This window comes from Gavia stellata, chromosome 1 (assembly GCF_030936135.1).
Source record: "Gavia stellata isolate bGavSte3 chromosome 1, bGavSte3.hap2, whole genome shotgun sequence".
In the NCBI taxonomy this organism is placed as follows: domain Eukaryota; kingdom Metazoa; phylum Chordata; class Aves; order Gaviiformes; family Gaviidae; genus Gavia; species Gavia stellata.
Window position 1 is genome coordinate 108,832,663 of NC_082594.1, and position 26,725 is coordinate 108,859,387.

The following is a 26,725-nucleotide window of genomic DNA, read 5'->3' on the forward strand; positions in this document are numbered from 1 at the left end:
GTTATTTTTGCTTTGTTTTCAGTCAGTAAGTCATTATACCTCCATGCTACTGTCCTTCCTAGGCGTCTTTGAAATCCATAGCGTGGACTGGTTTGGACTGGTTTTCGTTCTTCCTTTACTGAAAAATAAAAATATAAACTATTTTCAGTGCATGTGTGCCTTGGCAGTCCTGATTCAGGTTTGTGATCAGACCTGGGTATTTCATCCCCTATTTGAAGGCCATCTTTGTTGCTTTCATAGCATAGGTTCCCCATCCACAAAAGGGTCGTGCCCATGCTGCACCAAGCACAGCAGGGCAGTGGTTGGTTGAGGTAAGCAACTGTTACCAAAGTTACCAGACCACCCTGCTTAGCAGCGCTCCTCCCAGGAACTGAACTGACTTGGCCCATTTTTTTTATTTTTTTTTTTCAGTTCACATTCAACCACACCTACTCATACAGAGTGGTCTTTTCAGAGATGGGTGTGGACACTGTTTGACCAGGGTGGTGGGAGGCTGGGTGCTTCCCTTGTCTGGGGGGACGTATGGGGGACGGGAGCGCACACGCCCCAGAGCCCGCGTCCAACATGCTCAGGGTGCAGCCCGCCCGCCCCGGGGGGCTACCACAACCCTGCCCATGCACATCCTGGAGCTGCACCCCCATGACCGCGGTACACTAACGGGTACCAGTGTGTACTGGTATGCCAGAAAGCCTCTTCCCTTCAGGGTTTGACCTAACTTCTAATGAAGTAATGGCACATGAATCAGACTCCTAGCATGAATGACTGGTAGAAAGCTTCCTTAGGTCTAGTTTTCATTCAAAACTGTCAATAGTAGTTTTTGTGTTTGGGGTTTTTTTAATAAAAAAGATATAACTGGTTCCAAAAGTATTTGCTCTGCAACACTGCAAAAATGTTCACTCTAATCTTTACAGGGAGCCCTGTAAGTTGATGCCAGTCTTTCCATGACTAGCTACGACTGCCACAACACACCACCTTTCCTCACTTAGATGGCAGATGACAGTGCAGTGCAGTCTATGGAAAAGAAAAGGCACTTCATGAGCCACTGCAGCTGCATTTCAGTCAAAATGTTTTAGTCTCTGGCTAGAATATTTCACACCGATTTTTTTTCCAATTAAGTAAAAACCAGAGGAGATGTAGACCTACATAATTCTGTAAGTTGGAAACCTGAGAGTCAAGATCCCAACAGTCCTATACATTCAGTTTTATTCCGTTCCTGGTGTGTAAATGTAAGTGAGTCTGAGTTGATTTAAAATGTACTTTGAGGGAGCTGGACGGTACAGTAGTTTTTAGTTCCTCCAGACTTACCTCTGAAGTCCTACAAAGTAATGCATTATGTACCTGAGCCCATTGGAGTAATTGAAAAGACTCCCATTGGTTTCAGTGGACTTTAGATCAGGCCACAATGCTATAAACAAAGCAATTGTAATGAATCAAGTAGCTCCAGCACTTTTTTCTTTAAGAAACTGAGTCACTACTTCCTTCTAGATTAATACAGCAAAAGCAGGCATATTTTGTAAATTAATGATGAAATGCTTTGAATGGAGAGTCCTTGCCACACAGCAGGAACAATTTCTAAATAACTTGAATCAGAACTTTAGCTGTGTAAAATGAGCTTATCTTCAGGAAACCTATGCTGATTTTCAACAGCTATACATCTGGTTCAAGAAGTAGGTTTCAATAAGAAAGGTAAGGAAGATGCAATAAATAGCTTGAGCATATCGCTGTTTTGACCATCAAATGCAATCATAGAAACTGAGAAATATACCAGGTTGGAATTTAAACTTTCTGCAAGGCATTCAGATGATAATGGAGATGGGTCTTTGAAGCAGTTTCTCCTTGCTTCCCTGGAAGAAATGAAAGGGAGAGCATCTAAGCATGAATGAGCTGATCATTTCTACTAGCTACAGGGAAGATGTTTTGCTTTGCCTTATTACTACCCTTTAAGAGCCCAACGCCAGGCAAAATTAGTCATGACCTTTCAAGCTAGGCATGTCCTGGTTGGCCATGGATTGTGGCTTTCAGAGGAAAGGTCACCATGTTGTGGAAGCCTAAAAAAGAATGAGAAGTCAGGTTCATTTGGAAAGTTGGGGATCCCTCCTTCCCCAGCAGGACAGAATCCCTTTCCTAAATCTCTACAGTGTCCAGATGATCAGTTCAGGCAGTTGCCTCTTTTTTTTATTTGCTTTTTACCCAAGAACTGCGTATTTGTGATGAACCAAAATGATTTGCAAGGTAGGTCATATGTGGAAATATAACTGAAAATAGATGGGGAAATGTATTTTAAAAACAAAGTTCTGTTTCAACAGATAAAAAAGAAAATACTTTATTTTTGGTGATACCAGAATATCCTCTTTTGACTTAAATGAATTTTAAAGAAAATTTGTTTTAATTTCTTTAATTAAAAGCTTTGGTGCAACCCAAAATGAACATTCTTAAAAAAACACCTGTTTTGATTCAAATCCATTTTCTCCCTGATTTTTGTATCATTTAATCTACCAAACTAATCGGCTAACAGCAGAAGTACAATCTTCCAAGCTGAATTTCCAATAGCCATATCATGCAATTTTCAAGTCTTGGAAGTTCAGATGTATTACTTCTGGATGAACTGCTATAGCATCAAAGGCCTGATCAAAGCCCACTGAAGTCAACACCACTATTTCTATTGATTTCAGTGGGCCATGAATCTCTCATAGTTTTCCCAGGAGTATTCAAGAGCTGAACCTTTCTGGGGAGAGAAAGAGCTGCCAGAAAAAGTATGAACACGTATGTCATACTTACCAAGAAATCCAGATCCATTGTAATAAGGGGTTCAGATTTAGATTACTTATGTAATTGCTATTGTTATACATATGATTCCTTTATTACTCTTTTTGCTTTGAGTTTCCAACCTTCTACAGTCCCAGCGCTGAGGTGTGGATACAACCTTTCACAACAATGAATTTGCTTGCCATAAGACAGGTTGGAAAGTGCACATTTTCCTTTTCTTTATAGGAAAGTGCATAACATAAAGACACAATCTAGTTTATGATGCAGACCTCATAATATCTTTTCTTTATGTTCACTTGTTTCAATGAGCGACATCACTAAGGAGTGCTGTGAACATCAGAATACACTCACTCATATAGATATAAGCAGACTTGACATTTGGAGTGTTTTCTCACTTGAAATAAGGTATTTCAGCTATTTGCAGAAAATGCTAAATAAACACCACAAAGAAAAAATAAAGACTAAATGTGAGGAGGAAATTCTTTTTTCTAATTTCTTAAAACAGTGATGCCAAAATAGTGTTTCTCCATAAAACTTATTTCAGTTTAAACTTTTCTGGATTACATTAACTTGAGAACGCTTCCTGGAAAAAACCTGCAGAATGAAAGATATCCTTGAAATTTTCAGAAAGATTAGTTCAGGAAAAAAATATGTATGTTTTCATATCTTGGTATATCACATTTTGAGAAAGATGAAAAATCCGAAGAATTTTAAAGCATGGACCAGAACATATCCTGTTTCATAGGCTGAAATGTTTCCTGTTTGCATAATAACACAACTGTGTGATACTACATCTATGTTTACATGTCTATTTACTTTATACATCTTCTTTGACAGATGCATGATGTACAAAGGAGTTGCACTGGCGTGTGGCTCAAAACATGTTTTTGCTTTTTGTTTTCAATTTGCCTGCTCCAGTGGCTCATCTGCTGTACGTATAAGGTGTGCACTGAAACATTAAAAAAAAGCTGCTGACCCCTCAGATTTATCCTTGGAACAAGCTGCACTTTTGGTCAGAAACTGAGGTGAGTCCTTGAGTTTGCCCTCTATCCGTGAGGACACCAGTATTCTTCCCCAAAGCCCAGATGCTGTATAGGTGGTACTCATGATGGAGGAGGTAAAGTAGAAGTGCTGCCGGTCGCTCAGCCTGTTGAATGGTCAGCAAAGATACCTTCTTCAGAAACAGATGAAGTCCTAGTGGCAATATACTTTGAGAGACCTCGAACTATTTCAGTGCATTGTGGAAAAGCCTGATGGTGAATGTTCAGCTGTAAACTACTTGGATTTTAATAGATGAAAAAGATGCTTATTTGCATATATGGGGACAGATGTAAGCAGTATTTCAGTACAAATAGCTTGCCAATGGAAACATGAATTCTGCATTGTAAGACCATTCTGGATTAGTGTATTTTACCTTTTATGAAGCATCTGGAAACAGCAGGTCCCAAAAGCCACCAGTATCAACAGCAGTAGTGGTATAGTGGGTATTACAACATAAATTAGATTCGGAATTATACCTACAAGACAAAAAAGTTCTCATGAATGTCTCCCATGTTGAAATACTCTTAACCACGTGAGTAAAAATCCAGAGTAAAATATCAGAAATACATTAACTTACACAAAAGAACATTTATACGTTCCTTCTATAGGATAAGCTCCAAAAATAGAACTTAATAATATCAAGAATAAAATAGTACTTCTCCAGCGATGTGCAAAACATATCTTAAGGACTTAAGTTCTGACATTTTCTATGTGCATCGATGCAAGATTTCCGATTTTGTAATTGAAAATTCAAATATTTAAAGAGAGTACATTTTGCAGCCTATTATTTTTATAGTCCATATATAACCTGTCTACTCAGTTGCCCTTGCGTGTTGTATTCCCACCAATGCAGGACCACAAGAGGAACAAACTGGGCTCTTGTGTCCCCATTCCCCTTAAAAGACAAAGGTACATGGTCCTTGACTAATGAGGAGAGAGCTAAAGGTAGTCCCCTGAAGGTCTCTGGGCAAAAGGAGTAGGAAATGGTACAAGCTGAGACTCTCTTATCTGCCTAGAACAGAGGATGGGGTCTACAACTTCCATAAAGGGTCTGCCTGTTTTTCAGTAAATATATGCCCATGTTTTATAACAGTACAAATTGTGGACACTTTCTTACCCATTGTCCTCTTTTGAACATATTTTCACTAGTAAGAATAAATGTGAATATTCAGGTTGGGTTTGTTTATGAGTTTTAGATACAGAGTCTTTGCATGTTTTCTATAAATATACATAATATATATACACAAAATATAAATATTATTGATTTCAAAATACAGTTAATCAGTATATCCATTCCTCTGGAGTTACAAACAATAGGAACACCAGTTAGGAAAATGGCTCAAATCCAGCCAACAAGCATGGAAAGGGAATGCCTGTTTTCCATAATCCCTGTAATTCTATAAGATCCTGAGTTGCTCCTCAGAGACGTTCAATTCCTTGAATTAAGGCCATGCTACAACTCTTCATGAAACGCAGGACTCCATCCAGGACATAAATTGTGAAATGAAGTAGCTAGGAGCATTACAGCAAGCTCCCAGGCAGTGGGTATCCATTTTCAAAATATCAAGAGCCACCTCTGCTAGAAATCTCAGCAAAGCATTTAACTCCTTTTAGCACGTGGTGTTCCTTAAAACACAGGGTACTTGAGGGAGCTATGGCACAGTGCTTATTCTGCAGATAACTGAAAAATTCATGCCCTATCTGTTAGGAAAGATTGATTTGTGCTTTTATTGTGAGCCCCAGGTATCAGATATAAAAGATAATGTATGCACCATATGTTTGTTACATACGTTGGGGAAGAGGTCGGGAGGAGATGGAGAGAGGCAAGGCACCAGTTACCACAGCCTAGAAAGAGACACTCCACAGCTGGGTGAACACTGGTGAAATCTTGCATCTTGACAGAGACTCACCAGGGTCAGAGGCAACAGTGCAGATTTCAAGGACTGCTAAACTGTAGATGTGGATCAAAGTTTGGGGACACATGGAAATAATTTGTTTCCACAGTTACAAAGAGGACTGACTAAAACTCTTGAAATGTTATTCAAAAGTATATTTTTTCAGGGTACTTCCTGGCGAAATAGACTGCTTCCTCCCACTGACAATAGTGGAAATTGCTAAAGATTAATTTAACTGAATTCACTGTTAATATTTTTACCAGAACACTAAATTCCTATGAACACATTACCTGTTTCAGTAGCAATAACATGATACTGATCTTCTGGTTTGCTTGTGTCATAAGGATTTCCTGCTGGCACTGTTGGAAAAATACCTGAAAAGGATATAAGATATTTTATTAAAACAGTGAGTACAAAATATGGCTGTTATGTTGTTAAATAAATTAATAGTAATTACATCTTAATTTATATTGTAAAAATGAACATTTTCAGGATTAATTACACTGCTGAATATAAACATGTAAACAGGATTTTATTGCAAAATTGAGATTACATCTGGAACAAGAATTATGACCAGTGCTATTCTGAACAATAGCCATGTATTTGTAGCTATTTCTCTCTAAAGGATTAATTTTTCATATGCTCCAGTTCTAAACTATGCCTGTTAAACTTGAGTAATTTTGGAGGTTCCTGTAAGCTATCCTTATATTTACGTCTTTACCATTGCAACTCAATTTAATGTTTCAAAACTTCTTACCATAATCTGGCTCCGCTCTGTCTCCTAATTCTTTTTCTAAGACATTATCTGTTAAATCAATATTTGAAATCAATTGTTGAAGAATGAAAAATGCGTGTAATAAAACAGATGCTTTCATTATTTTGCATGCACTATCACAGAAATAGATACATTCTCCAAAATAATAATTGCTTAATTCTTCAGCATTTAATATTCTTACCAAAGACTATTTGCAAACTAGTGTCATATCACTTCTAGTTCATATTTTTTTGCTTCTTAGAAAAGGCCTATAGTTTATTCTAGTTCCAATTCTTGGTGGCTTCTGCTAGGTTACTGGCTAAATCACTGAATTCCTTAATTTCTTGTGCTGAATAAAACTCCTAACATAGTCAAAGTTTCATTTGTGCAGGCGATCCTAAAACAATATAAGAGAGGAAGAGTCCTTGATTAATACTTAAATCTTATTAACATTTTCAGACTAATGCTTACAGAGTGTTGGCTATGAAGCAAAACACAAAGTAGCACAAGTTTTTGAGGTTAGAGGTCAGCTTCATGTAGTTTGGTTTTGCAACAGGCAGCCCTAAAATACAAATCATGGGCAGTGGGACCTAATACATCACATAAGGAAGTGAAATTACCAAAAAAGGAATGACAGTATCAAATTTCTTGTAATGCATCAGAAACTGGAGAACGAATTCATGGCCTTGAGCTGTGTTGCAGAGGCTTGCAAGTTTACTTATAGCTATTGTTACAACTAAGAGTTTGCAAAGACTACAGAAATAATTACCTTATATTTAAAGGATGGGCATAGGAGTGGAATCTGCATGATTGTTTGAATACCATTCCTTTCTCACAAGCATATATTAACATAATAGTGCTATGAGCCTGCAGTTCCGAGTGTCCTGATAAACACAAAATGCTGGGAGAAATCAAAGAAGCAATAAAGCTACTAGAACAAAGGCAATTATTTCATCTACTGGTAAAAACTGGCTATGTTTGGCCATATATAAAGAAAGATATCAAAATACCACAAAGAACTGAGCTGCTGGCTCTAGACAGCAGAAGAGGAGATGAGTTTTTAATTTGATTGCATAATCAAACCTACAGGAATGGGACAGGAACTAAATGTGGTTGCAATTACCAAACTATAATTAAATTTAAGATCACTGAATGATCAATATGATCTAAAGCTAGACTGAACATCGCAATAGTAAATGCTGTCAAGGGAGGTACTATAAAAAGGGCTTAGAAAAATGAAAGTGACTACCAGAAATGTAGTTGCTGCTTGAGTAAGACTGTCTAATAAGCACTGCCCTGAACTTGCTGCTCATACAATCAGAGGCAGCTTCATCATGGTCATCTACAACCTCTGCGTTTTGGCCTACAACTGGTGTCAGACACCAGATACTCAAAACCGACAGGGAAGTTGTGAAAAACAATGTACTCAGATAACAAAGTGAAATTAATATGCCTGTAGTACTTGAATCGTCCTGGTAAAATGGATGTATTTTGTATTGCAGATGGCTGATGTTGAAGTTATTACAGTGATTTGAGGGGGAAAAAAGGTCACTTGTAAGTCTCACCAGGTTTTATAGAGCAAATGTAATTTTCTTACTAACACTGTTGTACTTTCTTCAGGCAGTGAAAGAAATGTCATATACCTATTTATATACATTTATACATCTACTTTTCTTCTCCATGTGATAGAAAAATACATTTCTGGAGAATAGTCTGTTTTGCTAAAGAGTGCAATTCCAACAACTTGAAAAGTAAATAGCTACAATTCAGCAGTACTGTATTTAGCTGCATAACAATGTCAGTCGCAATAATAATCTACCTATATACTGTTTGCCTTGTTATAGGCTTCATTGTACACTACTAATCTATTTTCACATAGTGAAAGAAATGTAAATTCATTTTCATTGTTACTATTATCACTTTGTTTTCTGCCAATCCAAAATATGTGGCATTTTTTCAGATGGTGAAAGCAATAGGAAAAAACAATTCTTTATCGCATCACAACTAGAATGGTAGTTGACAACTGATCACCATAAGACAGTGATGGTAACTAATAATTTTAAAAACAGGAACAGATTTGGGGGGTGAGGGTGAAATGTGTGGATATATCAAGCCTTCCAAGTCTTTAATATTTGTTTGCAATATTAATTGCCAATAATATCCCCATTAAGATATTAGACAGTGAGAAAGCTATCTATCCACTAAAACTGGAGGAAGAAAATAGCCTGGATCTCTACAGACAGATGGATCTCTACAGAGAGTGTGTTTATTGCTAAATCATAAGTATAGAGAAAGCAGGTAGGAAACTGCAGAATTAACTAGGTCAAATAGCTGCTAAGAGTAGGATTTCATATGCATTCTAACTTTCAGATTAGTTTTTGAAAAGCAGACATACCATAAATTATTTGAAAATATTTACATGATCCTGCTGAAAAACACATTTTCTTTTACTGTAAGTACCACCAAAAGTAGAAACTCTTAGAAGTTCAACTTGAAAGTTTACTTTTCATGTCCTTTTTCTGTTTGCACAAAGTTCTAGCTTATAGTTAGTGTTTCTTCTACTGATATATACAGAACCTATGTCATGTCTGGAAGTACAGCCAAATTGCCTAAGATCTGGCTTTTTCTGTCACCATCTGAATAGTGTGCATCTGCTTTTCATATCTGTAAAACTACATGCATGAATGCAGAATTTTCTTCCTGCTGTTCTGAATTCTGTTTTCTTTCTTCAAGCCAAAACTTTTAGAAACAGCCATCACACTTAAGTTGGTATAAAATGCCAGAGGTCTGCAACTACAAGGATAGTGTAATTATTTTACAGTAGGACAAAGAGATGTCTTGATCATCCTGCTTGATAGAGAGCAAGGGAAGTAGAAAACAGCTGCTTAAAACACTTTGTGGAGAATAAAATAACTAGTGAATGACTTAAATCAAAGTAAACCTGTGAATGCATGATAGTGAGGCTAACCTTGAAAACATTCTTACTGGATGCGGATAGGTTTGCTTAAATTATGACTAGATTTGATATACTACCTCCCTTCTTCGTGTCAGCTCAGCCACTCACACACCAAAAGAATCAGTACCACAGGCAGGTCTAATGGTGTGGACACAAGACATTTGCAGATTCCCTCACAAAACAAGAGGCAATTGTTTGTCTAAGAAAGCGTCCCACCTGTGAAATATAACTTTAGTTTCACCTACCTGGTCCATACTTGCAGATAAAATTGTGCTTCATGTTGCATCTATCATCATTCCATTGATAAAGATATGGTCCTCCCAGACCAGGGTTTGCAGTTGGCTGATGATACATCACAACACAGGCTTCACTTCCACAGGAAGGCTCATCTGTATACCAATTTCTAGTGGCACACAAAGAAAAACTTTCAAATTTTGAAGGTAAGGTTCATTAGGATGCCAAGGAAAGGAGTTTACATCAATGAAAATGTCTCAATCCCAATGGCCCCATCCTCTTCAAAGATATGGTGCATTTCCCACAACTCTGTGAGAGGAGTTTAGGGCCTGGGCTCCACATCTCTGGATCTTAAAAAAAATCTGACTTCTCAAAGCACCTCTGCAGAGATAACACTATCCTGCTCTGTTACCTGTTTTCCTTCCTAGATGACTCTTACCTGTCCTGTTTTCCTGAGTCCTGTGAGCTGCTGCTACTCTGGCCTTTGGCTTAATCAGGAAATTAAAAGCTTTCCAAAAGACAGGATAGAAACAGAACTATTTACACTAAGTAACGTGCATTAATTTACTTGCTGGCTGGCTCTCTGATTCGAGGTGGCCAGAGTCTTGCAGAATTTGTCTGCCTGCTTTCAGACCACATCCTAAATCCTCTACGCAGGGCAGAAAAACCTCCAAAAGCCATACAGAGGCAAATTAATGAGATGGGAGCAAAGAAAATTGTAGGCTGAAGCCACACTATGCCATCCTTTTACAGCTTCAAATTCAAAAGTCTGGTTGCCAGCTCCCCTTTATCTGGAGAAGTTAAGGAGGGATGCTACTAACTTCATGGGGCAGCAAATCTTCAAGCTTCTTTAAAGAAGACTTGGCTTGCCAGGCATTTTACTTTCCATTTCTTTCCATGAAACCTTCCCAATAAGCAGTTTTACAGACTTACCTGAATGGTGAAATACTTCCATCAGCCCACTGGTAGAGGTCAGGGCAAGCACTTGAGGTGGCTAGTCCATCACCACTTCTCCACAACCCAATCCAGAAATCACCATCAGAAATCCCGGAGCCTGATTTAGTGAGGTTTTGCAACATGTTTTCTATTAGCTGCTGCTCAGCTTCACTTTCTAAGCTCAGTAAAGCCCCGCCATCAATTTCACAAGCTTGGCGGGCCTCCTGAAAGCCCACACGTCTAGACAAGTCCTGGAAATAGGCTAACTTGTAACAAGAGCGCTTGAAGTAACTGTAGCACACCTTTTGACCTGAAAAATATAAATATGAGACTGTTTAGAGTATAGTCATGAATATCACAACTGCAAGAAAAAATACAGCACAGCATGCATACAGTGATGGAGAAGGACAGTATATTTTTTTCTTGTAGCCCTGTCTGAAAGGACTCACAGTGATACACCGACACTGCTGAAAAACTTAGCTTTAATTTAAGTTGCAAATATCATACAGTTCATAGGAATCTATGGCTTTCTTCCCATGGCCTGCAAAACTCTCCAAGACACTGAAAATTCCCATTAACTTCTAGAAAAATGTTCTCTGCCTTAATGACTGTACCATCAGGCCCCTCTGTTAAAGCCAGGATCTGTTTGGAGGGCATTTTCTTAACTGTTTCATACTAATGGACCAACTCCACTTCTATTTGGTAATCAAAACTATCTGATCAGGAAAAAAAAAATTAAATTATCAATTTTAGTGGCAAGAAGAAGCTAGCAGTTTCTTGATTCTGCTATATAACCTCGAGAAGGTGTATTCACAAGGACCTCATAGCTACTCTTTGCTATAATGTGTCTAAATACAACCTGTAAGGGTGTGTGGAAGGAGAGTGTCTGCTCCTTTAAGGGTATCTAGTCGATGACTTTTTTCAGTGCAAAAAGGAATAATAAGAAAAGGAACAAAATATACAGACACACACCTGACAGGAACACATAATGGAGAAAAAGACGAGAAAAAAACCCACCTCATCAGACACACTAATTGGTGGGCTATCAAAAAAATGCAGGCAAACAGAACTTTGCAACTCCATAGGGATGCACACCTGGGGACCCGGGATGTTGGGGGCATTGGTGGGCCTATGCAATCTGATGAGGGACCATGCAGGGTTAGGGAATGGGGAGGAATGAAGGGGGAATGGACAGAAAGGGGTGTAAAAGGGGTTGCTGATGTGTAAAAGGGGGGGTGGGGGGGGGTGGGCAGGGAGGGTGTCTGGACGTGTGCCTTCCCTAGTGACCTTCTATCTCTGCCAGCCGACAAGGAGGAGGGGACTTGGCTGTCTATGTCTATATGGGTCCTGCATGTGGGTGCTGTTGAAGGCAGCGCCTCGCATGTGGCAACCTGTGCGACGGCCATGTCAGTGTCCTGTCTGTGTGGCACTGGGACACCTGCTCAGCTTTGCTACTGGTTGAACCAGCAAAGGGGAAAGTGGCAGCCACATCCCTCAGATGATGTGGGAGAGAGGCCCTGGGTACAGGGGTGGGCACGAGCGGCCGGGCAGGAGGGAGTCCTGCGCCTGGAGGAGCTGGACAAGGCGGCCACGCTCTTAGCACAGCCAACAGAAACTCCAGCTATTAGCAGGTGTCACAATACTATCCAGATACCATAAAGAAGCCCTGTGATGCTTTCAGAAAGCACTAGACCTACTGCATTTGCACTAGTTTTCCCTTGCCCTTCAGAGTTACGTCTGTGGAAAGAATCAAAAGCTAAATGATGAAATAATGTTTATTCCTTCTGGTTCTTTGGCTGAGAAAGACACATGCCTTTTTCCTAAAAAGGAAAAATAATCATAATTTTCTTCAGCTAGTGAGATCCTCTAGAGTTTATTCAACATATACAAGATGTGGAATGAACAAACTCACTACCAGCTGCAACTGAACTCCAGTATGTTTATTTAGGGACAGGAGAAGGTTTCTAAATATAAGGAAATAAGCTAACCATCTCTTAAAAAAATCAATTTTTTCAGAATGAAAATTTATCATTGGAGAAGAAAAGTAGGAGAGCTTATTTTGCTAAGTAAGAATTACTGAAGGATACCAAAGCAATAAGAACTACCAGGCATTATCTAGATTGTTTAGAAATCAACAAATTTTATCATTTTACTGGAAAATTTGGCAAGGACAGTATTTTATTGTGCCATTTCAGTTTTGCGTTTGAAAATCTTGTATTTACTCCCACTCTTAAGCAAACCCAGATACACAACTCATATAAATAACCCTTTCGCTTTACCTTTGAACAGGTTTTATCCTGTTTTACCTTCAAAAAAATTGGAATTTGTCACTGGGAAACAGCAACATCATCCTATAACTTAAGCTGTATTTAAGCTTTTTAAGCCAGTGTTTTTCTATACACAAAGAATAAACAAAAAACCTAAAAGATACAATAAAGTTAATTCTTCTTGCTTTAGTGTTGCTTCATTTTTGTATTTAATGACGAGTAGCATACTTCCCATAGCAGATTGCATACAGCACAAGAGATGACTGAAGACTCCTCTATATTTGCACAGAGCATAGTTTCAAGAATTTGCAGAAAATAAGCAGACTGTATCAAAGCTACATGAACACAGGAATGTAAAAACAGGATCATCTCATGACTTTTAGCTAAATCTGAAAGTAATTCTTATTTTTGGGATCTTTTTTTATTGTGGAAAGCTACATTATAGGGGCAGTAGGGATAAAGTATGTTTAGTTTTCTAGTGTTTCCTATGATTCTTGCAATCTTTCTCAAAAAAAAAATCTCTGAAACATTTTCTTTGTGATACCTTATTAAAGTTCATCTGGGAGAAGGACTGTCAGTAAGAGAAGCATCTTTGTGGTCTCATTCTTAGTTAGGCTTGACAGACAGACATAAAAAGTCACTTGTTTATTGGTAGTTAATCTGCCAACATAATACAGGAACAAGAATAACCTAATGTAAGGACAAGCTTGTGCCACAGATATCCATGGAAAAAGCCAGGCTCTGAGATCAGGAAGAGACCACCTATTTGGACTTTCTCTGATAATGTCCTGACAACGTTGTGTATGTCCTGATTCCTTTCCTGCCATTTTCCTTTATTCATATGGGTTAAGAGCCCTGCTATCAATGAATGTAGTAAAAGCCATAGTCCTAGATGAGCAATGGAGGTGAAGAATCAAGGGGCAGACCCTTTGTTAGAGATGCATATAAAATAATGGGTTTCTTCATAAGACTTCTTGGAACAAAAAGAAAAAATACCCCTATTATCAAAGTTACAAAGTGATAACTCTAAATGCTCAGAAGTGGGAAGTGCAAGACTGAAAGCTGCATGTGAAATCACAGCTCATTCCCTTCAACTATAATGCTGCAATTCAAATTTTGTTAACATGATTATTACCTTTTTATTTTCCGCAGAAGCTCTGTCTCATTGACAGGATAGAGTGCACAGTGAAGGAAGAGCTGATCAACATTTTGATCCTCACCCCTGGGTGAGTGACAATGGCTTATTGCCAGAGTACACATATGAACATAACAATGTAAATATCCAAAGGCTAGCACTGAATTATATAGGACACCAACCATTTATAAGGAAAAGGGACTACACGTCTCCCTGTAACTAAAGATTGGATTCAAAGCATTAATTCAAGATGCATATGCAGATTTATGGAGAGTCCTTTGTCCATTGTCTTGTTCTTTTTATTTCCCAGGCAATTTTTACAAATAAACTCTTTCATGATTGCTTTAATTCTGTACACATACTCTTCCTTGACACCAAGTAGTATGTTATGAGCAAGTTCAGGTATCAAAATATCCCTGTCACCATTTCAGTCATGCAGGAATTGTCAACCCACTGAGATGAGTGGGCTGGCCACTACCGATCTCAATTTCTGTGCTGCGCCTCCCTTTCATGGGAAAATAGCTAGCTTTCCATCCGTAACACACGCATCTTCCACATGTGTTTCTCAGGTGGCTGAAGTGCCTCCCTCACTCTCGGTTCTCACGCACATTCTCTGCTCTTCTGTGACTCTCCCAAAACCTGAATCAAAGGGGTCCTTGCTGGCTAACTGACCAAGCTTCTTCAGGGTACTTATCTCCCAGTCAGCTGCTGCACGGAGACTCACGTTGCCAAGTGGCACGTGCTATTTCTGAGCTGCTATAAGGCTCATGTCCACAAGCCATGAGTTGTGCTGCATACTGGTCCAATACGGAGGCTGCATCAGTGTCAAGGCTCAGCTCCATCACCCACACCAAGCTGAGAAAACCAGGTGGGACTGTACAGAGCAGGGAGGAGAAGAACGAGCAGTTGTGATGCAGAACAGCAGCAGAGCTGCTCAGTAGGCGCCATTGCAGCCCCTAATATGTGCCCAGTAACAGCTTGCCACTCTCGTGCACTCAGAGCAGGAAGCCCTCTTGGAGCCATCCAGAATACAGATGTGAAGGCCCCATGTGAACCCAAGGGTTGATCTAAAAGGGTTAGTGAGTTAAAACCTTGAAACTTTGTGCGAAGACTTTTTTTTTTCCCCCTAAACTGACCCAAATAATTTTTGAGAAAACCATTGTTATTGCAGATCTTTGTGCAGGGTTAAATAACTCTAAAATCAAGTATTATAAAGTGAAAGAATTGAAAAAGTGACAATTTGTGTACAATCCAACTCCTAAATTACTTCTCTTTTATTTGTTGCTCTCTACACCTGTGGCAAAATAAATAATTTCCTCCTTACAGGCTGATCATTTGTGCAAGAATATACCTTTAGAAAACAACAGAGAAAACAGCGAGAAACCAAGAAATATTTGGCATTAAGACCCATTCAGTGTGAATGAAGTATGTGATACAGAGTAGTAAGCTTTCTGGAAGAAGCTGTGAATTTTTTTTTCTAGTTAATTTGGTCCCTGTGTTTATGCAATGACCTACTCTGAATCTTTTCTCTCTTCTTTTGAAGGGGACTTTTATCTGCTGCAGCGGAGCTAGTTCAATATGTTAATGGAAATCTGCTGTTGTGCCTTAATAGCTGGCAAATCAGTTGACATTTTAGTGCTCTTCTTGGAGCATGCTGAGATGTCAAGTTTTCAAGCTTCATTTTTTACAGCTTTCTCTCACTACCAATTTCTGAAATACAAAGCAGAAATAATTTACCAGTGAAAAATGACAGAATGGATCACATTGTATAGCAGACAAGGTAAATATGGAAACATTAACTACGGGCTATTTTACCTTCTTCTAACATCTTTGCAGCAGACAAGACTCCACTGTTAATTCTAAAGCAACATTTGCTATTTCAACTGTATAAATTGAATTCCAATTTTTCTGTCACAATTGAATAGAAACTAGATTTGTAAGCAAGTCTATTGGAATGAATTGGGCTAAGATACTATGCAATGTAACTAAATATAGGGAAGTTAGGCCTTTACAACCTTTCCACAAAATCTGCCCTGTGCTGCTTGAGAGACGAAAGAAAACGTGAAGGAAAATATTGTTGCATCACAGGGTATCCAGAAAGGCAAAAAGAAAAGCATTTTACTGTATTTAGTCCTCCCTTCAGCATGAGATCAAAGATCTAACTAATTTAAGAAGATTTAAGAACTCATCCTTACTGTTTTCCCTTACAAATGCTCAGACAAGTGAAGGTTTCAACCAACCCTATCTGACTATCTGCAGATGTGAAGGTGGAATGCTTATATCCTTCCTTTCATGGAGTGTATCAGCTCCTTAATCCTTGACCCACCTTCCCTCACCCAAGCAGAACAGCCCAGACCCTGGTCAGAAGTAGGCATAGAAATAGGCAAAACATGCACTTGGCTTAGTGTCATGAACCTACACCTTACCTTTTCATCAGCAATTGCTTTCTTGCCTGCTAAGGGAAAGTGCTATGTTGAAGCAACAACTAACTGACAGAAAGACTGTTCTCTTTTTTCCCAGTTGCAAAACTGCAAGATTGGGTCTCCCCAGTTTCCTTAATGGAAATGTCTCCAGGTTTGTTCTTTCTACTTCTCCTGCGTACACCAGACACACAACATAGCTCTGGCCCTGTTCCCTCAGCCTTAGCAGCTCTAGTTGCCTACTGCAGAGAAACTGAACTGACTGAAATTCCCTTGCACTCACTTGGTCTCACCATCCTGTTAGATGAAGAAAGCAAGTGTACAGTACTTGCTCTAAGAAGTGCTAGCTACCATTTCCATCCATATGGATCAGTCTTCATCTTTGGGTGTCACACAGCAGCTCCATAGCAGAATGTTTTGATATCAACATTAAAGCAAAGGTAGCTTTTAGCTGAAATACTTGACACTTAGTTAAAACATTTCTGCAGATAATTCTGCAGGAAAAAAAAAATCTCCTCCAAGAAAAGGAGAAACAAGCAAATTCTCAGCTGGTATTTCAATCAATTATGTCTCCATTATGTTTCAATAATGATGCTTCATTAAACAGAAATAATAGGTTCCTTTAGGTCTGTCATGACAGAAGTTACAGCAAAATGTCAATTAGAAGCAAAATGACTCATAAAGTACCCAGCTCAAAAACTCATCTCCCCAGGAGCATCAGGCTCAGTCCTAACTACACCCCCATGGGCCATGAGGGGCACAAAGGTTATCTTGAGTAACAAACATGACTTAGCTGGAGGTTTTGAAAATGTCAGGTAGAAGACAAGCTCCCTGCTGGCAAATCCCATCCTTCTTCCTCTTGAACCTCATAAACTAACCTACAGTCCAGGGTCCACTACCATTAGCATCCACCTAGATTAGGGGGGAACAGCAGCTGCATGTGCATAGCATATGTGAGGAGAGAACAAAGGAATGCACAAAGCCTGCTCTAGAAAAGTCCATTATGTCTTCATATGGTGACTTTTTTCTTCCCAAGATAATGGATTCAGCAGAAAACACAGAGGAGCATTTGGTATCAAGGAATGTGAAATATTTTACACTAACCAGAGTCAGCATAAGGCTGATGGATGCCTCTGAAAATCAAGTAACAAAATGAAGACACAAAGACCTAAGTGAAAGTGATCATCAAATAAAAGCAAGACAGAAATCTACGTAAATTAACCAAAATATTCTACTGGCTAGATAATATTTCTCTGCCTGCGTTTCAAAGACTAGTCTTGGTCTTGAGCTTGTGTCAGCACATTGACGTCAGGCGCTGTGTAACCAGCATGCAGGACACTGGCTACAATTTGTTTTCACCTGTCCCCATGTCACAGGGTGCTCCATGCCAAGTCCCAGTAATGCACTTCAGAATGTGGCCAGTAAGAGGCTAAAAGGTATTAAAATTTCCTAATCACATTTTGATTCAAAGCTGATGCATCCTTTCAACTGACCTTTATATTATCCAGTCAGATTTTGATTGGGTTCAGCTGCTGGTCATGTTTTGATATATTATGTTACTGCTGTTGATGTTATACTACATTATATTTGTGTCCATCTACTGAATTTAATTTGGTTTTTTTGATGATTCATATTACTTTTAAAAAAAATATTACTGTGATAAGATTTCATAATTATGTTCTGTCTTCATTTATGATAAAAGCAAATTGCCATCTTCTCTCCCAAAGTTTGTAACACTGAAGACACATCATTCTCTAGTTGAGTCAGTATTCAAATCACAGATGTTGCTCAGCTCGTGCTTCTGAGCAGCTTAAGGAATTCCATGTACTCACAAATTTGCCATTCAAATACAAACTGCTATACAGATCATATGACAGCCTGTATCTGTACTAATATCTTCATAGCTAACTCTTCCATATCTTAATAGGTACTTTTTCCTCCCACCCCTCTAATAACCAAGTCTGCAGAAAGGAGAAACATTCATTATTGATTTATACTTTTTCTGGATTAGGGTTTATGCCTAATTGCCATAATACAGTTTCTCTAAAGTGATTTTTCTTTTGTGAAAAACTTTCAAAGGTTCCAAGTCCCTTTTAAGCAGTTATATAAAATAATTGAGGGACACATTCGCCCATTAAGTAGCTGTACTTCAGGTAGATATGTGTACAGGCAGTTTGTATACATCATATCATATAGTCATTAGCATGTAGACAATGTCTAAGGTGGCTTAATAGAGGCTGGCCCCAACCTCTCTTAAGCAAAACTCATCTATTAGCCAGACTTCTTACAATACTTGTCATAATGGAGTCCCTTTCTTGCTAAATTGTTAGGCATTAGCATGTAAAAATTATACATGTATAGATAGCATGTGTAAAATGATAGGTAAAAGGCAAATTCTTTCTATTCTCTCTCAAGCATGGGCCAGATAATCTATCTTTAGCCATTAAAGCCATCCCATATCTTATGAATTAGCAAAGATGATGATAGAGGTCCTCAGACACCAGCCAAGCAGCCATCTCTAGGATTAGTGCAACTCTTGCAGAGAGAGAAAACAGGGGACGATGGAATTTGTAAGTAAAAAGGAAGTACTGTATTATACCATTCACACAGACATTTAGTACAGTTATGCAGGATATGAAGCTACACAAGAAGCATTTGTCCCAGTTCAGTCCTTGTCTTCTTTATTTTCTCTTTTGCTATGGGAAGTGATTTTCAGTTCATTTATTGCTGAAACTGAGTTTTCACCTGTATGTCAGCCTTTACTAGTTATGCTATTGTGTTTCCAAGTGCTTTTGGGGACAAGGAGTTGACTTGGTTGTTTCTGAATAACAACTGTTCTCAATAGACGCGCAATAGCTACACTCTTACAAAACCAAGCAATCAGAAAGGAGACTGTTTGTAAAGGAGCATTGGGCAGTGCTGATTTGAATATTAAAGAATATTACTTGTCACTAGCACCTGGATTTTGCCATCTGGCTGAATACAAATGCAATTAAAATGAAATCTGACAGCTTCCCTGCATATTGCAGCAAGATAGCTGGTTAGTAAAATAGGTGGTTAAAAAATACACATATGAACACTGATGACAAGTATCAATCTAAATAGATTATTTTTGGGGAGGTTTGTTAAAGCCTCTAGGTACTCAGAACCTGTACTGTTCTCGGTCTTGGGAAGATGCAAGCAAGGATTCCTTGTCCTGCAAAACATAGATAAGTTTTTCATTGTGTTGAATGAAGCACTGGGAGGATTTGTCTTCCCCAAAGCAGACTACAAGTTTGTCTGGATTTTCAAAATGAGGGACGTGGTGTTTCAGATGCAGGCTTGTTCTTGATGTACTGGGAACTGGAATACCTGCCTGCATGAAAGGCTGCCACCTTCACCAAGCAGTGATAGGCTTACTCACTCATTTCACAAAGCAAATACACACATTTATTTCTTATAGTGAGCTTCTCAGCCCTGGCACATATGGCAGGGATCTTAGGCCACTGATAAAGGAGCTGTAAAGAAGTAGCTTGATGTCTAAATCTCATCAAAAGCTAATCAACACTTCACCATCCATAATTACCCTTGCAAGCAAACATACAATTACAGTTATGTAAATCAATACAGGGTAAGTGTCTTCAACTGGAAAATAAATATCCATTTTTATGAAACAGTTTTAGTCACTGATTCAAGTGATATATTAGTGTAAAAAAAAAAATCTATAAAGTATTTCCCAAGTGCTTCTTCCCCCCCCCCCATCAAATCATTAAAGCCCTGACAGTTTTTCTTTCTTCTAAGTAAAACATACCTACTTTCTGGCGTGAGCTCTGTTTCAGTTATCTAGCACATCATAAATTTAAAGCCTGAGATCCATTTAGCTTTTCCTGTAATAACCGTTTTCCTCTCTTCTGATCATGTGAACCTTATGGATATATATCACAGGGCTGATCATGGCAGACAGCCACTTGCTTCTATAAGGGGCCAGTGCACAACTGCACTGTCCTAGGGGTTCATGCAATGTGCCAACATAGTTGCTAAGACAATCCCCTAAAAATTGCAGGTTGCCTTCCCTTTTCCCATGTTAAAAAGGAACTGAGATTGGTGTCAGACCTATAATTTTCCCCTGTCTGTCTTTGAGAGGTCTATCAACATTGTCACTGTGAGCAATGCAGGCTCCTTGGCATCACCAAGCATGATGAGGACAATGCATTTAGAAACTTAGCGCTGGCATCCACAGAGATGATAGGCTTGCATTTCAACATGGCACAATCTGCATCTTTTCCACTGGCAGTAAGAAAAAAGTCACTATGAGCATAGGACGTGGAGCATAAACATTTTCTTTTGCAATATGTACTCAGGACTTCAGTTTCCCTAACAATGAATTACGTTTGTTAAAAAAATGCAAACCTACCCAAAGTATAACACTTTTCATAGGTATAAATAACCCTATTCAATTCCACAGACACAAGCAGACAGGCCAACAATAACACTCAAATGTCAATGGAATCTATTCAAGCCTATTCTAACACATTGTATTTCCTCTTATTTTGAAAGATCTACACATCTACAAGTCTGCTCCAGGATGTGGATTATTTAGAAGGACTTAAAAAAACCCAAAACAGTTACTGCTGAAGCTGTTAGCAGTGGTTTTGCTTGATTGTTTTCATTTTTCTGAAAAGTCTTATACACACACTAACATAATACATTTTTTATAAATCACAGCCTAAAGATACACCAAGAGTGTTCCATCATTTCAGCTGTTTAATAAAAAAGCATAAATACTGACACAAACACTGATAAGACTAGCAAATTAAGTCCCTTCATCAATAGTTTTCTGTGTAGCTGTGAAGACCAGAACAGATCTCCCAGATACTTTTAAGACAGACATAATATGGTAGCTAGTAAGTTGTTGTTAGCATGTTGTGGAATAGACTTGACAAAAACTGTAGAGTCCGAACGGCTTAAGTATAATGTGTGCCAGCCTAGGGGAGCAGGGAATATTCTTATTCTCCTGTCCCAAACCAGCAGACATTTTCACACATACCTAATTATATACACATCAGTAGACTCCCTCAAAAGGATTTCTCACAGGCATAAATTCAAGCACTTCTGAGAGTTTCTGCTGATTGCTTGTTCCTTATTTTTGTCTCTAGAAAGAAATAGTTCTTAAATCTCTATTTATTAAAATATGCTCTTCATCAATCATTATCCACAGCAAGCGTCATCCAGTCTCTTATTCTTTTTCAGTGACATTTGAATGCCTTTTTCCAAGTAAGTGTATTTTCATGGATTTGTTACCAAGATACTGGTATTTGCCACAGATGTAAGTAAAATTTATTTTTGTATATATGGATGTGAAATTATATTAATTTCCTTGGTTTATGGACTTAAAGTTTCCTAGGGTGAAACACCTTATATGCATCTCAGTACAAGAGTGCAATAGAGTGCCCATCTTTTTGCAGTGGTACCACAATTAAAAAAGAAAGCAACAGGCAAGTCCTTGCTCATCCACCTTCTGCTAAAAAAAGTGGGAAAAGCCAATCCACATGGGATCTTAGAATTGGAGACAGTTCACTTAAGGCAAAAATAGAAGGGACCTTTGAGGGGAGGAGAAATAAGTTAGAATATTTTTCTGCTAGGGTAAATTATCCTTTATAATAAAGTGAAATGGAAACATCTTACAATCAAGAGATTTGAACTACACAGGATGAGACCTGAACTACAAAGTAGTAAAGTTAAGGTATAGAACATGACTTCAACAAGGCAAGAGACTTCTTTGCACCTAGCCACTACACTGGGACAGCACACCAGCCTTGTCTTACTGGGAGCAAGAAAAGCGATGTGAAAGACAAGCAAACTATCCAAACTGTCCCACATGTTATTTATCATAGCTCCCTCCATGGTAGGTATTTTCTCTTGGGCCTGTTAGCCAAGTGGGGTACCGGGGCTTGGCAATCATGAGTTTGAGAACTGCAGTGCGTTCCTCTGTCTTTGAACAAGATACTGAGAAGGAGAAGTTGCATTCCTGGAAAAGTAGCATGCTCACCTGAGACAAAATGCTAGAATTTTTCATCACTCTTTCCTTAGCCCCTGAATAGAGCTGAAGTCTGGCCAACCTGCATGACTCTCCCCCATAGGCAAGGTAAGCTTTACAGGATTGATAAAGGGGGATCGCCTCTTATATAATCCTGAAACTGATTTAAGTACTTTGGTATTTCTGCCCTGCTATAGAAGGACTCATCCACCACCACGCATCTCAGGTTATCAAAACTATTTCTCATCTACGAGTCATAGCAGTTTACCTAATACAAAGTATCATTCCACAGAGTATTATGGAATTTCTTGCTTAGGAGCAAGGTGTGTTTAGTAGAAACATGTATTATATCCAAGAGTCATCACCTCATTTCACTTTAAGAACCTAGATCATTGATTTGTCCCCAAGATGACATTGCTCAGAATAGGTGCATAAGAAGAGGAATTAATAAAGGACTCTAGGAGAGTTAAGTGCCCACTCTCCCTTGCAGTTCTCAAAGTCTCGGCTTTAGTGATTACCAAGACCTATAACTGAACAAAAAGATCTTGTACCATGTGGGCATGCATGCCCATTAAAAGCTTTTCTAGTATGGAACCGAATGCTTGGCATTCACAACAAAATGTTGTGTTCAATACACAACTGTTGCATGTGTATCCAGTAGATGAGACTGGCAGTGTTTTTTCAAATTATACTTTCTCAAATTCTGAGCTAGAAATGTAGCTTAACATTAACAGTCCATGGCCCCCCAAAAAAGTAGAAGGTTTCATCTACAGAAAATACTTGAAGTCTGACGGACAAAACTCAGGTGTAATAAGCAGGCCAAGCCAATTGGACTAAACTGAATTGTGCCTTTTGAGAAAAGGTTTGTTATCTCTATTAAATTCATTACCCATGAAGATACTTCTTTAATTATCTCACTTTACAATATTTTATGACCAACTCAAATCCAGTCATAAGCTGTGTGAATGAACATATCTACATCCTTAAAGTCATCTGAAGCAAATAAGCCTATAGTTTAGAGGCAACTCTTGTTGTTTCATGACCCACCAAATGTTTTTCTTCATTTACTGTTTTATATATCCAAACACTTTCACACTGAAATAGATACATATTGCTTTAAAATACTGTATCAGTATTTAATCTGCTATTGATGCATAGAGATAGCAAAGAGCAAAATTTAAAAAGCCATAGAAATACAAAAAGACAGCAAACAGCAGTCATTAAAATATAACGTCTATGATTAATACATAGGCTGTTAAATGATTAGTAATAAGATTAGCTTGCATCTTTCCTGCCCAATAGATACTTAAAGTAATTGCATCTTTGCAAACTGCATTATCATCACTTCATGTTCTTCATGATGTCATGGGACAGCAAGGCAAACTCAGCAGTTTCTCCTGAGCCTGCTTTGATTTCTTTCTTTAAGAATCAATTCTCTGGCAACACTAGATATTCTGATATGGAGGCTGTGAGCCCTGCTCACAAAACATCCATCTAACTACACTAAAAATTCTAAAGCATTTGTATGACTTCTCTCCGATGATTCCCAGATTATAGATGACAAAGAAATAACACCCAAATGTGAATTTTTTGATACAAATAATAATTTTAATTATATCCTAGGAAAATTAACATACTTGGGAAAAGAAACACAAAAACTTTCCCTAAGGAAATGGCATTTTGAAAAGGTAGACCCTTCCTTCTCTGCCCTCTTGACACTGTGGTCAAAACGGTTGCAATTTTGCAATTATTGCTAAGTCTGCTGCAAACTTACTGCAATAAATGGGAATCTTTCCACAAGGTCCAACCAGCACTCAAGTCACTTTCAGGAACAGTTTCTATGTGAGTGACAGGAATTACATATTTAAGTTATTTGGAATGAGAGCAGTGAGATTTCCATTTATTCCAGATTATCATGATTGAAACATAAACTAGCAATTTTTCAGAAACACATCTGTTTAAGATGTAGACTTACGATGTTAAATGTAAGCCTGTTTAAGTCCAGACTGTTGATTCTTATATAAGATAGACAGATAAACTAGATAGAAGTCAAGTTGACAGCACACACTGCCCAATAATTCAATAGTACTACCTCTTGTTTGAAAGAATGCCAACTACTGCTAGTACTAGACCTATCCATGTGCATGTGGCAGGATAGGGGTGTGGTCCTTGAGAGAGAAAAATAAAGAAAAGGAATATTCTGGCATAAGCGTACTAAATATCGTTGGCTGTTACTGTCTAGAGAATCTTTATCTAATGAATACAACTTCAGCTAATACACCTGATAGTACATAAATCGTTCCTTCTGTAAGTGGCTTCAAGTCCTCTCCCGTATTCTACCAGCCAAGTATTAGCCACATAATACAGTGACATGAGACTTATCACATGCTTTGAAGTGCTTCAGGGAAAAATGGGGTAGAGCCTGTACCCTTTCAAAACCCCAAAGCCTTATAGGCATCTAGAACAGTTTGACTAAGCGGTATACACTATTACACGTTGTTTTAAAACCTGGACTTCTATTCAATTTGTTACATATGTCACTTAAATGCAGAAGCTTCAGCTAAAAGATTAAGGGACTGGATTTCCTCAGCCACACATGGACTCCTGCACTGAGACTACTAATGCAAAGTGCATCTCGTGGATGAGTAATCTTCACTATTCTTTAAAATAAAGAAGTGTTACATAGTTTAACAATTTATATGAATACTAAGAGCTTTGCTGTATCGTATATGACTGTGCAATTCACATTATAACAGAGGTAAATTAAATACTTCAGGGTACACTTCAGGCAGGCAAGCTTTTTCAAAATGTTGGAAGTACTGCTATTTAGCTACTGTTTCCTCGAAGATATAGTTTCACCAAAAGCTCAACAGCACATCTCAGTTCTGCACAGGAACTTGCTTCAAATAAGACATCACCAAAATGGTCAGTGACTGTACCCCATCAGCAAGTAAGGAAATTATCTGAATCCAGCAACGAAATGTTTGCTGCAAAAAAGAACTACCAAAAAAGTTTTCTTGACATGCTACTGTTACAGCCTCTGAAACAGTTGTATACAAATAATTTACATTGTTCTGGAATCAGTTTGCGAAGAGACATGTTCTTAGCTGCATATACAGAGATTTACACAGGTAACTCGTTAACAAGTGCCGTCAAGTGTGTAAATCTTTGTTTCAAGACATGTATGGATCTGCTTGCACACGCAACATGCCTCTGAGAGCCTGTTAGCTTCAGCTTGGAGTGTTTGACCCAAAGTGCAATTAAAAATAGCCTTTTCATTAAACTTAACAGCTTCTGAGCATATGCACTTGTGTGCTGGAAATACACAATGTGATCCTACAGCTCTCAGATTAAACCTAAGCTCAAATGTTAGATACAGGTTTCTGAAGCACTGTCTTCCTCTCAGTTTTGAGAGTTGTAGATATATACACACATAATGAAACTATTTATGCTGTATGCTCTTAAAAGTTTGCTTTTTCCTCCTGACTATACTACAAACAAAGAAGAAACGTTCCTGTATAGATGCAAACAAATCTCAACGTATAGCAGTTCCTCAGACAGACACTGTAGCAAGTACATGCTCTGCCTTTTTAAAGAATTAAACCAGAGCTTCATTGTGCAGGCAAGCAATCAAATCTAAACATCTGCCTGTACAAGACAACACCGTGTTGGCAGGAACTGACTTAAGACGGCAGCAGGAGTTTGACAGCCTAGCCTTCTGCCTCTGAAGACCCGAAACTACGGTTGCTCCCAGCTGTGAGGGGTGCCCAAGTCCCAGGTGAGCCTCGCCGGGCCAGGACGGGCTTACTAAAGCTCACGCTGCCGCGAGAGCTTCTTAGGAGCCGCCGAGGCGGAGGTGCGCCAGGTCAGCTCTCGCGGCGCGCTCAGAAGGAGATTTCACGGTTCGCCTCCAACACGCGGGTCTTTTAACGAGTGGGTTTGGTCCCAGTTCTCCCCCTCCGTGGCTGTGCTCCTGTGCGCGCTGAATTCCCTCATCGGTCCCCGCACCGGCGCCGGACACGATCCGGCCCCGCGACCCCCGGACTGGGACCGGGACCGGGACCGGTAGCAGCGCCGCCACCGCGTCCCCCGCCGCCCCCCGGCCCGTCCCCGCGCACTCACCGCTGAGGACGCGCCCGGCGAGCCCCCCGGGCCCGCACAGCACGGCGGCCGCCAGCACCGCCGCCAGCCCCAGCCCGCCTCCGGCCCCCATGGCGGCGGTCCCGCTGCCGGCTCCCCTCCGAGAAGCGCCCCGGGCGCTCAGGGCAGGCCGATGCCCGCCGGCGGGGAAGGGGCGCCCGCCCG

At 39.2% G+C, this 26,725-nt stretch overlaps 1 protein-coding gene across 1 annotated transcript; it reads right to left on the reverse strand.

Annotated features, from left to right (window-relative positions):
* CHODL (chondrolectin) lies at positions 1-26,633 on the reverse strand. Its single transcript, XM_059823280.1, has 7 exons — positions 26,543-26,633; positions 10,580-10,892; positions 9,658-9,815; positions 6,460-6,507; positions 5,993-6,076; positions 4,181-4,283; positions 1-118 (listed from the first exon to the last, which is right to left on the reverse strand). Exons 1-7 carry the CDS (start codon positions 26,631-26,633, stop codon positions 34-36), a joined length of 882 nt encoding a protein of 293 aa, XP_059679263.1. The 3' UTR covers positions 1-33.
* Between the last annotated feature and the right edge of the window lie 92 nt (positions 26,634-26,725).